Genomic DNA, 14,775 nt, shown 5'->3' with positions numbered 1-14,775 from the left:
GGAATTCAAAGCTTGTTCAAGCAGTAGAGCTGACTTTGTCACGGAAATTAATTTTAGGTATTAGAGGTCAACTGGTGCTGTGGTAAGGTTGAGTTTGTCTGAAGTAGCAGAGCTGAGCTTGTCAGAAGTAGCAGAGCTGAGCTTGTCAGAAGTAGCAGAGCTGAGCTTGTCAGAAGTAGCAGAGCTGAGCTTGTCAGAAGTAGCAGGGCTGAGCTTGTCAGAAGTAGCAGGGCTGAGCTTGTCAGAAGTAGCAGGGCTGAGCTTGTCAGAAGTAGCAGAGCTGAGCTTGTCAGAAGTAGCAGGGCTGAGCTTGTCAGAAGTAGCAGAGCTGAGCTTGTCAGAAGTAGCAGGGCTGAGCTTGTCAGAAGTAGCAGGGCTGAGCTTGTCAGAAGTAGCAGAGCTGAGCTTGTCAGAAGTAGCAGGGCGGAGCTTGTCAGAAGTAGCATGGCTGAGCTTGTCAGAAGTAGCAGAGCTGAGCTTGTCAGAAGTAGCAGAGCTGAGCTTGTCAGAAGTAGCAGGGCTGAGCTTGTCAGAAGTAGCATGGCTGAGCTTGTCAGAAGTAGCAGAGCTGAGCTTGTCAGAAGTAGCAGAGCTGAGCTTGTCAGAAGTAGCAGAGCTGAGCTTGTCAGAAGTAGCAGAGCTGAGCTTGTCAGAAGTAGCAGGGCTGAGCTTGTCAGAAGTAGCAGAGCTGAGCTTGTCAGAAGTAGCAGAGCTGAGCTTGTCAGAAGTAGCAGGGCTGAGCTTGTCAGAAGTAGCAGGGCTGAGCTTGTCAGAAGTAGCAGGGCTGAGCTTGTCAGAAGTAGCAGGGCTGAGCTTGTCAGAAGTAGCAGGGCTGAGCTTGTCAGAAGTAGCAGAGCTGAGCTTGTCAGAAGTAGCAGGGCTGAGCTTGTCAGAAGTAGCAGGGCTGAGCTTGTCAGAAGTAGCAGGGCTGAGCTTGTCAGAAGTAGCAGAGCTGAGCTTGTCAGAAGTAGCAGGGCTGAGCTTGTCAGAAGTAGCAGGGCTGAGCTTGTCAGAAGTAGCAGGGCTGAGCTTGTCAGAAGTAGCATGGCTGAGCTTGTCAGAAGTAGCAGGGCTGAGCTTGTCAGAAGTAGCAGGGCTGAGCTTGTCAGAAGTAGCAGAGCTGAGCTTGTCAGAAGTAGCAGGGCTGAGCTTGTCAGAAGTAGCAGGGCTGAGCTTGTCAGAAGTAGCAGGGCTGAGCTTGTCAGAAGTAGCAGAGCTGAGCTTGTCAGAAGTAGCAGGGCTGAGCTTGTCAGAAGTAGCATGGCTGAGCTTGTCAGAAGTAGCAGGGCTGAGCTTGTCAGAAGTAGCAGGGCTGAGCTTGTCAGAAGTAGCAGGGCTGAGCTTGTCTGAAGTAGCAGAGCTGAGCTTGTCAGAAGTAGCAGGGCTGAGCTTGTCAGAAGTAGCAGGGCTGAGCTTGTCAGAAGTAGCAGGGCTGAGCTTGTCAGAAGTAGCAGGGCTGAGCTTGTCAGAAGAAAGTGCGGTGCAAAGCTTGCCCAATGTAGCTGATTTTGTCAGTGGAAAATGTGCTGAATTATTGGGGTGCATCTCCTGGAAGTGCGGAGATTGCAGTCGCACCCGGTGGCAGAGTCTGTGCTACCCCACAACCCATTTGCCACATAAAATGGCACCAATGGTACATAGATGGGCCCTGTTACGAATGTTGCATTGGGGCCCAGGAGTTAAATCTATGTGGTAACTCTGTGTGAAGTAGTAGAGCTGAATGTGACATACCGCTATGTGCCAGTACTGTTTTTTCAGGTGTAGCAGAGCTGAGTTGCTCTAATGTAGCAGTGGCAAGCTTTTCTTATTTTAGAAGGGTCAGGTCTGTTAAAATAATTAGGACCAAGTTTGCAGAAGTAGCAGTGTGCAGCTTGTCAAATGCAGCAGAGATGACTTTGTCACCTGCAACTAAGATCAGTTTGTCAAATGGAACCCTTTATGAACTTGTCAGATGCAGCAGAGCCGAGTTCATCTCTACCATCAGCCCTAATCTACTCTGATATAAAGGAACTGAATTTGATAGACATACTATTGTTGTGCTTCTCTGGTGTAGTAGAGCTGAGTTGTGTCTGATGTAGTAGAGCTGTCCTTGTCCTTGAATTTCTGAGCTTTTCCAAGGGAACAAGGCTGAAGCAGATCTGGGTTTATCAAGTGTAGCGCCGATGAGTTTGTCTGATCTAGCACAGGCACTTTTTTTCAATTGATTTACAGCTGAGCTTGTCAGAAGTAGCTGGCATTTGCATATGTAGCAGAGCTAAACGTGTCATTTGCACATTTTGCAAATATAGCAGTTACCAATATACTGCATTTAAGATATTGCAGCGTCAGCACAAACTCCTTTGTTACTCTCTAACATTATTCATGCAAATGGAGGGACTTTTGCCTATGATCAGAAAAGAGTATACATTGAGGTACAGATGTAGCAGAGCTGAGCTTGCTGTGGTGCGCTTCTTTTAATAACACCCCTAATGGAATAGGTTTTCCCTTGTGCAATTAAAGACAGCAGATCCTCTTGGTAATTGACATTCTCAGCTCTGCTACACCTGTGATGTTGGCAAAGGATACAAAATGTCTTGCTTTTCCTCCACAGCATGCCCACCTGGGACTTACAGTCCTCTGGATGCAGCGGCTGCTCACTGCCATGTCTGCCCAGCCAACAGCAACACGACGACTTCAGGGGCCTTTAGCTGCGTCTGTAATAAGGGATTTTACCGCATCGCGGAGGAACCTCCGGAGTCCCAGTGCACTGGTGAGTCGCAGGTCGTCCCAACATCTCAGGTATCAATGATGGTTCTTATTATTATTAGTGTTAGTAGAACCAGGGTATCATACAGGCAACGTGGCATCTGCCTAGGGGAGCAACTTCACGGAGATGCCATGGTCAGAACGTGGAGCAGACAGTACCTGGACGTATGACCTAAATGACAACCAAGGTGCCCCCAAATAAGAGACAGCCACGGTGCCCCCATAACGGTGACATCCACAGTGCCCCCATAACGGTGACATCCACAGTGCCCCCATAACAGTGACATCCACAGTGCCCCCATGACGGTGACATCCACAGTGCCCCCATAACGGTGACATCCACAGTGCCCCCATAACGGTGACATCCACCGTGCCCCCATAACAGTGACATCCACCATGCCCCCATAACAGTGACATCCACCGTGCCCCCATAACAGTGACATCCACAGTGCCCCCATAACAGTGACATCCACAGCGCCCCCCATAAGGTTGACATCCACAGTTCCCCATAACAGAGACATCCACAGTGCCCCCCATAACAGTGACATCCATAGTGCCCCCATAACAGTGACATCCACAGTGCCCCCATAACAGTGACATCCACAGCGCCCCCCATATGGGTGACATCCACAGTGCCCCCCATAAGTGTGACATCCACAGTGCCCCCATAAGGGTGACATCCACAGTGCCCCTATAACAATGACATCCACAGTGCCCCCATAACGGTGACATCCACAGCGCCCCCATAACGATGACCTCCACAGTGCCCCCATAACAGTGACATCCACAGCGCCCCCCATAACAGTGACATCCACAGTGCCTCCATAACAGTGACATCTCCAGTGCCCTCATAACAGTGACATCCACAGCGCCCCCCATAAGGGTGACATCCACAGCGCCCCCCATAAGGGTGACATCCACAGTGCCCCCATAAGGGTGACATCCGCAGTGCCCCCATAACATTGACATCCGCAGTGCCCCCATAAGGGTGACATCCACAGTGCCCCATAAGGGTGATATCCACAGTGCTCCCATAAGGGTGACATCCACAGTGTCCCCATAACGGTGACATCCACAGATCCTCCATAACAGTGACATCCACAGTGCCCCATAACAGTGACATCCACAGTGTCCCCATAACGGTGACATCCACAGTGCCCCCATAACAGTGACATCCACAGTGCCCCCATAAGAGTGACATCCACAGTGCCCCCATAACAGTGACATCCACAGAGCCCCCATAACAGTGACATCCACAGTGCCCCCATAACAGTGACATCCACAGAGCCCCCATAACGGTGACATCCACAGTGCCCCCATAACAGTGACATCCACAGTGCCCCCATAACAGTGACATCCACAGTGCCCCCATAACAGTGACATCCACAGAGCCCCCATAACAGTGACATCCACAGTGCCCCCATAACAGTGACATCCACAGAGCCCCCATAACGGTGACATCCACAGTGCCCCCATAACAGTGACATCCACAGTGCCCCCATAACAGTGACATCCACAGTGCCCCCATAACAGTGACCTCCACAGTGCCCCCATAATAGTGACATCCACAGTGCCCCATAACAGTGACATCCACAGTGCCCCCATAACAGTGACATCCACAGCGCCTCTACAACAGTTACTACCACAATGTCAATGCCTCATAATAGTGACAACCACAGAACCTCCATAGCAATGACAGAGTACCCTCATAAGAATGGGTGTCGTAGTACTCCCCTAACAGTGAGAGCCACAGTTCCTGCATATTGGTGGCATCTAGAGTAGCCCTATAGCAATGACAGCCCCAGTGCCCCCATAACAGTGACAGATGAACAGACCTTAAATCTGCATCTGTACTGTACCCCTCAAACTCCGAAAACGACAACTACCAGAAATCTGGAGACGTCTTCGCTCCTGGAAGTTTTCCCAAAACAACCAGAAAGTCAAATCCCCATAGACTCTGTTCCATAAGGTCCTATTGGGAGGGTTGTCCCCGGCCCTTCAGAGTCTGCCATTCAGGATTTTGGGAAAGCTGGGTGACAACCCCCATCAGTTTCTAGTAATAATAATAATAGTAGTAGTTGTGATTGAACGATTACAGCTCTGAATGTCTATAATTAATGATCCCCTTTGGCCGTTTCCAGGACCCCCGTCAGCCCCCTGGGACCTGAATTATGAGGTCACCGGTCCTGGATCCGTATCTCTGACTTGGAGGTCCCCGAAAGACATGGGGGGTCGCCCGGAGCTGGTGTACTCGGTGGCGTGTAAGGAGTGTGTGACCGGGCGCTGCCTCCGCTGCGGAGATGGGGTGACATTCAGACCTGGACAGGTGGGGCTCACCCAGACTCGGGTGCAGCTGGCAGGACTTCTGCCCGGGGTGGTCTATGCTCTAGAGGTGCAGGCAACCAACCGGGTGTCGGAGATGAGCGTCGAACAGCCCAAGTACGCGTCGCTGAACGTCAGCATCAGCCAATCAGGTGAGTGGTTGAACAGGAGGCCTGGACTGGAGGGACTATGTCATCTACAGGAAGGTCCATTTCTATCCAGTTCTGTGGAGGCGGCCTGCAGTGTAAAGAATGGAGGGCAAGAACATTCACATGTACTTCATGTGTGATAAGAAATAATTGCAGTCATGGCAACAAGAATTGAAACCCCCATTCTTTACACTGCTGTCTCCATTCAGAGAGCAGAACAAAAGAGTTAGAAGTTTAATGTTATAAAGTAACATTTTCCCACCATCAATATTAACCATGTGTCTCCGGAGGACCCAGCATGTCCCTATCCCATTGATTTCAATGAAATCTTTGTAATACTTCATTCCCCCTGTGGAGGCGCTGTTGGGATATTGAACACTCGCTGCCAAGTTAAAGGGGTTTTCCGAAATTCTGGATAATTCCTCAATATCAAATCTGTGGGGGTCCATCACCCGGCACCCCCGCCAATCAGGCTGCATTCTCCTTGCATCTTTCCAAGCACAGCGCCATCATGTGGATAGTGGCTGTGCTTGGTATTGCAGCTCAGCCCCATTCACTTCAATGTGACTGAGCTGCACTGAGGCCAGGTTACTGATGAGCCTGGCGTCACTGGCCTCGTATGTCGGACCCCCCCCCCCCCCCTCAGGTCATCAATATAAAAATCTCAGACCACCCGTTTAAACTGATCGCTGGGGGTACGTCAATGGGACGCCCTGCGATCATCTTATGAAGGGGGGGGGGGGTCCTTACTGTATCTTATAAAAAGGACTGTCTAAAGCGAAGGACCCCTTTAAGAGCCTACACTGGTAGGGGTCTATGTTTGCCCACTACGAGGCCCCTTGACCCTGCGTTTCTCCTACAAGAAGAATCGTGCCAACACAGTTTTGTACTCTCTCTTCAATCTGGGGGTTACTGGTTCATGAATAGAATGCAAGGATGACAGTGAAGACTGACACACGGGCAAAGCAGTAGTGGGGGATGTAACTCTGCCTGATGATGTTGGTATATATGCCATTCAGAGATTTTCGGAGGCTGGGTGACAAGTCCTGATGTGCGTCATCAGCGGTTGTCATGGCTCTTTAGGAGCAGTGCCCGGACTCTGCCACATTTGTACAAACCGCGCATCGCAAAGGGTTTAATATTTTTTTTGCAATTGCTCCTAATGCATCACACGACCGTATGTCTTTTTCAGTGTTTTCAGGGCCATTTTTCCCGGATCCTTTTTTCCGTTTATTTATTTTTTCCAGTAGTGTTTCCAGTTCCGTTCCGTTTTTCCGTACAGCATATACAGTATACAGTTATGAAAAAAAGTTTGTGTGAACGAGCCCTAAATAAAAGTAAGGCCTCTTTCACACAACCTTTTTTTAACGTTTACTGAGCGCTATTTTTTTGTTCCTTTTACAGTCCGTATACGGAACCGTTAATTTCAATGGTTCCGCCCCCCAAAAAACTGAATGCATGCATTCCGTTTCCACATTTCCATGTTTACGTTCCGTTGAAAGATAGAACATGTCCTATTATTGCCCGCAAATCACGTTCCGTGGCTCCATTCAAGTCAATGGGTCTGCAAAAAAAAAAAAACTGAACACATACAGAAATGCATCCGTATGGCCTCATGCACACGGCTGTTGTGTGGCCGTTCCGTGCATTGGGGACCGCAATTGCAGGTCCCCAATGCACGGGGAAAATCTGTGCAGCGGGCAGGACCCATTCAACTTGAATGGGTCCGTGGTATGTCCGCACCGCCAAAAAATATGGCATGTCATATTTTTTTGTGGTGCAGAACCACGGAAAGAAACACCACGGAAGCACTCCGTAGTGCTTCCGGTGTTCGGTTCCGTGACTCCGTTCCGCATCTCCGGAATTGCGGACCCAGTCAAGTGAAAGCGCCCAAGGGCCGTGTGCATGAGGCCTATGTCTTCCCGTATCCGTTCCGTTTTTGCGGAACGATCTATTGAAAATTACTGTATATGCCGTACGGAAAAACGGATCAGAAAAGGAACCACAACGGAAACCAAAAAAAAAAAAGAATAACGGATCCATGAAAAACGGACCGCAACATACTCAAAAAGCCATACGGTCGTGTGAAAGAGGCCTAAGTTTGCAAATAGTCTTACAGAATCTATGGCGGCACACAGCGGGGGCGTGGGAGCTGCAGACACAAAACGTGTTTTATTTTATAGTTGATATAGTCTGTAACCACGGAGACACGTCATTGTTTATGGGAGCTGTATACACAAAACGGGGGGAGATTATTTTTAGGAATTAGTTGCAAAGTTGACTCTTTTTTTAGTCAAGCATTAAAAGTATTGACTACAAAAGTTCACACGCCTTGTTTATTGTTCACGCACCTTGTTTATTGTTCACGCACCTTGTTTATTGTTCACGCGCTTTGTTTATTGTTCACGTGCCTTGTTTATTGTTCACGTGCCTTGTTTATTGTTCACGCGCCTTGTTTACTGTTCACGCGCCTTGTTTATTGTTCACGCACCTTGTTTATTGTTCACGCACCTTGTTTATTGTTCACGCGCCTTGTTTACTGTTCACGCGCCTTGTTTACTGTTCACGCGCCTTGTTTATTGTTCACGCGCCTTGTTTATTGTTCACGCGCCTTGTTTATTGTTCACGCGCCTTGTTTATTGTTCACGCACCTTGTTTATTGTTCACGCACCTTGTTTATTGTTCACGCACCTTGTTTATTGTTCACGCACCTTGTTTATTGTTCATGCACCTTGTTTATTGTTCACGCACCTTGTTTATTGTTCATGCGCCATGTTTATTGTTCACGCGTCTTGTTTATTGTTCACGTGCCTTGTTTATTGTTCACGCGCCCTGTTTATTGTTCACGCGCCCTGTTTATTGTTCACGTGCCCTGTTTATTGTTCACGCGCCTTGTTTATTGTTCACGCCCCTTGTTTTTTGTTCATGCACCATGTTTATTGTTCACGCGCCTTGTTTATTGTTCACGCCCCTTGTTTATTGTTCACGCGCTTTGTTTATTGTTCACGCGCCTTGTTTTTTGTTCACGCGTCTTGTTTATTGTTCACGCCCCTTGTTTATTGTTCACGCGCTTTGTTTATTGTTCACGCGTCTTGTTTATTGTTCACGCCCCTTGTTTATTGTTCACGCGCTTTGTTTATTGTTCACGCCCCTTGTTTATTGTTCACGTGCCTTGTTTATTGTTCACGCGCCTTGTTTATTGTTCACGCCCCTTGTTTATTGTTCATGCGCCATGTTTATTGTTCACGCGCCTTGTTTATTGTTCACGCCCCTTGTTTATTGTTCACGCGCTTTGTTTATTGTTCACGCGCCTTGTTTTTTGTTCACGCGTCTTGTTTATTGTTCACGCCCCTTGTTTATTGTTCACGCGCTTTGTTTATTGTTCACGCGTCTTGTTTATTGTTCACGCCCCTTGTTTATTGTTCACGCGCTTTGTTTATTGTTCACGCCCCTTGTTTATTGTTCACGCCCCTTGTTTATTGTTCACGCGTCTTGTTTATTGTTCACGCGCTTTGTTTATTGTTCACGCCCCTTGTTTATTGTTCACGCCCCTTGTTTATTGTTCACGCGCCCTGTTTATTGTTCACGCGCCCTGTTTATTGTTCACGCGCCCTGTTTATTGTTCACGCGCCTTGTTTATTGTTCACGCCCCTTGTTTATTGTTCACGCCCCTTGTTTATTGTTCACGCGCTTTGTTTATTGTTCACGCGTCTTGTTTATTGTTCACGCCCCTTGTTTATTGTTCACGCGCTTTGTTTATTGTTCACGCCCCTTGTTTATTGTTCACGCCCATTGTTTATTGTTCACGCGCTTTGTTTATTGTTCACGCCCCTTGTTTATTGTTCATGCGCCTTGTTTATTGTTCACGTGCTTTGTTATTATGTTACCTTTTCATTATTATGATTATTTTGTATCAGTTAAGTAGAAATTGTTACTTTTTTTTTCTTTCTGACTGATATTGTTTGTGTATAGGGGATACCATGACAAGCTTGGCACAAAAATGACATAAATGTGCCGTCTCTTCGCCGCCCTTTGCTTATCGGCGCCTGGATCCATGATTCTGGGAGCCCTGAACGTTCACGCCTGGCTGGACCCGAGAAGCGAGAATTCCCCCCCTAGCAGATCTGTGAAGTTCTTCTCATGTCGCCTACTTGTTGTGTCTGTGATCTGTTCACACTTAGAGCGGAGCTGAGAGTCCGGATGACCCGTCCTGTAATTGATTATGGGGGGGGGGGGGGTTTAATAAGCATTCCACCCCTAAAAAAAAAAATGTAAATCATCCATTTATATGAGCGCCCATAGGGGTCATCAGCGCCACCCAATGCCAACCTGAATGGTGTGTAAATATACTTATGGGTTTACCAATTCATGATGGGGGTGTCAGTCTTCACTGTAGTTCTATCATTCTATTCTTAAATCTGGAATCTCAGGATAAGGGCCTCGTTCACACGACCGTGCCGTTTTTTGCGGTCCTCAAATTGCGGATCCGCAAAAAACGGATGCCTTCCGCAATTTGCGGAACGGAACAGGAGGCCCATTATAGAAATGCCTATTCTTGTCCGCAAAATGGACAAGAATAGGACAGGACTCATCATTTTTGCGGACCCATTGAAATGAATGGTTCCATGTAGGCGGTATGCAGAAAATGGCACGTAGACGGAATGCAAAATACGTTCATGTGAACGAGCCCTAAAGGCTCCTGCACATGAACGTGTTACAATGGATCTGCAAAAATAAAAAACAGATGCAACGCGGATGTCATCCGTTTTTTTTTTGCGGATTCATGTTTACGGACCACAAAATACATATAGCCTAAACCACACCAGGCACACTTTGTGATACTTCATTGCGCAAAAGCGGGAGCACACAACCGATTGTCCTCCCATGGGTTTGACACTACAACCCCCAGCATGCCTGGAAAATCGCAAGTAGTTTTACAACAGCCGAAAAGGATTAGGTCACAAATCGATGATTTTTGCAAAAAGGCTGGGTCTCCACGGTGACATAGAATGGGAGAAAGGATGGGGCGTGTAAACTTTTGCACTGAGTATTTTTGTTTGTGCATTTATGCTCTTAAAAATATATTTAAAAAAATGAAGCATCTTTGCTAGTGTTCTGTGTATGCAGTTCGTATGCAAACCTATGCGTCTCCATGGTTACAGATTACAAATGGGGCGTCAATGCTAGGGCTACGCGGCGAACTTCTTATGGCATAAAAGTCGCGCGACAATTTTTGTAATGACAGTCTATGGTGATGCACTGCGACTTCCGACATGCTGCAATTTCGACATGACAGTCGCAAAAAAGTCCATCCAAGATGTCGCAACATGTTGCATGTGGCTGTGCGACGCCGTAGACTATCATTATAAACATAGTCCCGTGACACATGTAGCGGTGTAGTTGTACCCTATGTGGCGTGCGACTTATTGCCCTAGCCTGAAGCCATGGCGCCACAACCGGTTGCAAAATTTCCAACTTTACAGATTCAGCAACGGTTGCAAAGCCCCAGAAGTCGCCATTGGAGCCTTAGCTAAAGTATCCAGGAGTCTCTTGCATGGCATACTACAACTCCCAGCAAGCTCCCCGGGTCCGGCAGGGGTTAACACTAGATATCTGCAGCTCTTTCGCTGCGCTTCTCTTTCTCCCCCAGGCCTTGCACTCTCACAGAATTTGTCTTTGTGACGCTCTCTCTGTACCGTGTGAGGGGTCTCGTAAGAGGCGGTGATGCCCTGACCCAAATTCAAAGTGACAGCTCCGGCCAAGCGTCCCCCCTCCCCGCAGTCACATGTCGCCGCGCAGAGCGCAGGCTTTCTGTGGATTTCCATGTTGTGTATGTTTGATACACAGGAAAATATGTTCCGTCTCATCTTCTCCGCTCTATTGCCCCCCCCCCCCCCCCCCCCGCGCGCCGCCGCTTCTCTCTTCTCTCCACTTATGTCTCATCTTCTCCATTCCAGTCCCATCTGCCGTTCCCATCATTCACCAGGTGAGCCGGTCCATGCAGAGCATCACCTTAACCTGGCCGGAGCCAGAACAGCCCAACGGGAAGATTCTGGATTATCAGCTGCGTTACCGTGAAAAGGTACCTGCCGCATCGTGTGTGACCGCGACCACCGGCAACATCTGCTCCCGGAGACATCTGGGGGTCACGTGCTGTACAAGCCAACTGGGCAGAAGCCTAAGGGCAGAGCAGTGCATGTGCAGTGTACAAGGGTGATAGATTAAGGCTACATGCACACGGCTGTTGTCTGTTTCCGTGTCCGTTTTTTTTTTTCTGCGGATACAATGCGGACTCATTTTAATTGGTCCGCAAAAAATGCGGACAGCATACTGTGTGCTCTCTGCATCAGTTTGTCCATTACGTAGCCCTGGAAAAAAATAGAACATGTCCTATTCTTGTCCGTTCAATGGATCCGTAAAGAAAAAGGGATGGCATACAGATGTCATCCGTCTTTTTTTGCAGGTCCACAATCTGCGTACCGCAAAACATACGGTCGTGTGCATGTAGCCTAAGGCTACATGCATGCGACCGTGTCGTTTTATGCGGTCCACAAACTGCGGATCCGCAAAAAAAGAAAGCCGACCATGTGCCTTTCCGCAATTTGCGGAACGGAACGGGCGGCCGATTGTAGAAATGCCTGTTCTTGTCCACAAAACTGACATTTACCAGTCTTATCACTAAACGGTGCAATTCTAGAATATTCTCACTCTTAGGCCTCCGTTGTTGTGTTCCGTTCCGCAAAATGGGGTTCCGTTGTTCCGTGATCCGTTTCTGTTTTTGTTTCCGTGTGTCTTCCTTTATTTTTGGAGGATCTCCAGACAGGAAAGAAAGCAAAAAAAAATCTAAGTCAAGTTTGCCATGCAAATGATAGGAAAAAACGGACGCGGATGACAATCTTGTGTGCCTCCGCGTTTTTTCACGGACCCCATGACTTGAATAGGTCCGTGAACCGTTTTCCGTGAAAAAAATAGGACAGGTTATAGGACATATTTTTTTTTTTTGACGGACTGGAACCACGGATCACGGACGCGGATGACAAACGGTGCATTAGCCGAGTTTTCAACGGACCCATTGAAAGTCAATGGGTCCGCAGAAAATCACGACAAAAAGGAACAACGGCCACGGAACTAAACAACGGTCGTGTGCATGAGGCCTTATGGACAAATAAAGGTTTGTTTGCCAAATGTCCCGTATATAGGCATAGAGTACTTAGACAGCACACCATGTGGACAGAGGTGGAATTGCAAGTACCACTTTATAACAGGGTAGTAAGAAGTTATAAACTATGTAAAGCAGGCATGGCCAACCTGCAGCTCTCCAGATGTTGCAAAACTACAACTACCACCATGCCCTGCTGTAGGCTAATAGCTGTAGTCATCCTGGGCATGCTGAGAGTTGTAGTTTTGCAACAGCTGGAGAGCCTCAGGTTGGCCATCCCTGAATTTTGTAAAGTAACAGAAGCATGAAGATGATACTATTGGACTCAAAGTTTTGTATTTTGAATGACATCCAATTATAGACTGAAAATGTAAGAATTTTACCCGCCCAAATATCCCCTTTCCCATGACGTTTGCTTTTAACATGGGCAACAGTGACACCTACTGGCAGTAAAAAGATACTGCAAGGTCTAACAGCATCCTAGCATTGATCGACCAACATGACCGAACCATCGAAGGGAAATGCAAAACTTTAACGCTGGGTTCACACCTAAGCGTTTCTCAAATGCGCGTTTCTATGCGCGTTTTTGTTGCACGTTTTTTTTAATAGTGAACGCGCGTTTGGGTGATTGACAGCAGTGTTGTCCAAAGAGTCTATGGCCCAAACGCGCGTCAAACGCACCAAAAAAAGCTCCTGTACTTGTTTGAGCGTCGGGCGTTTTACAGCACGATCGTACGCGCTGTAAAACGCCCAGGTGTGAACCCTTCCCATAGGGAATCATTGGTTCTTGCCTGTTGTGCGTTTTACAGCGCGTAGGAACGCGCTGTAAAACGCTCAGGTGTGAACCCAGCGTAAGAGGAATTGCCAAGGTTTGGAGACAGCAAAGGCCCTATTTATGCATTATACTGATTGTCCATTGATAACTCTTGGTGGTTTGGGATGGTGCAGGGACTAATGGAGGTGGTTTAGAGAAGAGGACTTTGTGTATGACTTAATTTTATTTAAGCACAATTCTGGTTTACTGATACATAGATCCAAATCATTTCAGGTAGTCCTAGATTTAAATGCTAACATTCTGTCTACCTGCAGCCACCACTAGGGGGAGCTCATTGCATAGTGAATTAGACAGGTCCCATTGATCTCTGTTTAAAAATCTGCTCTCTCTAGTGATGGCAGAAACAATCATTACTTAACTTGTCAAGGTATTAGGACCCCCCTTGAATATTCAAGACCATAAGGTGTATGTGTATGTGAGGGGCTGTCACTTAAAAAAAGACTGATACAAGTGGGAGGACTGATAATGGACACAAAATACGTTTTTCTAAATTATTCAGCAGAATTCCGTTTTTGAAAACCTTCATAAGTAGGCTTGAGCAAGTTGAGCTTCGGACCATAAATCTGAAATCGATTCAGTCAAAAATGTTGTTGTTAATGTTGTTTCCGTACAGCATTAGGCTACATGCACACGAACGTAAGGGCTCCGTGCCCCTGCTGCGGGGCAGCCACATGCGGACCTATTCACTTGATTGGGGTCCGCGATCAGCATCCGACGGTCCGCATCGCAAAAAAGTAGTGCATGCGCTACTTTTTTGCGGTGCGAAGGCACGGCCAGAAACGCCACGGAAGCATTCTGTAGTGCTTCCGTGGGGTTCCGATCCATGCACACAGCCGGTGCCCGTGTATACGGCCACGGGGGGCATGCGGTCGTGTGTGCATGTAGCCTTAAAATGTATCAGCATCGTGTGGCCAAACTTTGTCTCGCCTGAAGTTGCACGAGACTTTGGTGAATTACTACGGTATTCCTATCTGGGTCTTTAAAAACATTTTAAATAGGAATCCGAAGTCGGCTTTGGTACTGTGGGTGGTACCACCCACCAAAGCCCACGTCGGATTCCTATTTGAAATTGTTTTTAAATACGCAGATAGGAATACCGTAGTAATTCACCAAAGTGGGCTTTGGTGGGTGGTACCAGCCAGTACCAAAGCCGACTTCGGATTCCTATTTAAAATGTTTTTAAAGACGCAGATAGGAATACCAGTCATTCACTAAAGTCTTGCGCAACTTCCAACAAGACAAAGTTTGGCTACATGGAGCCAGTACATTTTAATTTAATTTTAACTCAAAGCTAAAATGGCCACTGCCCTATCAGCACACACAAAACCTGTCCTAACTGAAAGCTGGACGGGTTCGTTCAAAGCAGGAAGCTCAAGCGCTGCCTCCGCTCTCCTCACAGCTCTGGCTGTCATGAATTACGATCCTACCCACAGATGATAACATCTTCAGCTCTGTGTGTACAGGAACGAATGAAGTGAAAACGCAGGGAGTGCGGCCTGGTGGGCAGTGTGGCTCATGAGCAGCAGCCGGTGCACTCTGTTACTCTCCCACAGCCTCACACCAGT

The 14,775-nt window shown here is 47.7% G+C and overlaps 1 protein-coding gene across 1 annotated transcript in view; it reads left to right on the top strand.

Annotated features, from left to right (window-relative positions):
• The window catches only part of LOC122942238 (ephrin type-B receptor 5-like), a 114,209-nt gene that overhangs the window by 62,702 nt on the left and 36,732 nt on the right, over positions 1–14,775 (top strand). The window contains exons 5-7 of the mRNA XM_044299741.1: positions 2,591–2,749; positions 4,887–5,219; positions 11,174–11,298. Of these exons, the coding sequence (XP_044155676.1) occupies positions 2,591–2,749; positions 4,887–5,219; positions 11,174–11,298 (617 nt within the window). The remainder of the gene's footprint in view (positions 1–2,590; positions 2,750–4,886; positions 5,220–11,173; positions 11,299–14,775) is intronic.

Source organism: Bufo gargarizans, chromosome 6 (assembly GCF_014858855.1).
Source record: "Bufo gargarizans isolate SCDJY-AF-19 chromosome 6, ASM1485885v1, whole genome shotgun sequence".
Classification (NCBI taxonomy): Eukaryota; Metazoa; Chordata; class Amphibia; order Anura; family Bufonidae; genus Bufo; species Bufo gargarizans.
Note: the sequence above shows the minus strand (reverse complement) of the source record. Positions and strands in the feature narration are given on the sequence as shown.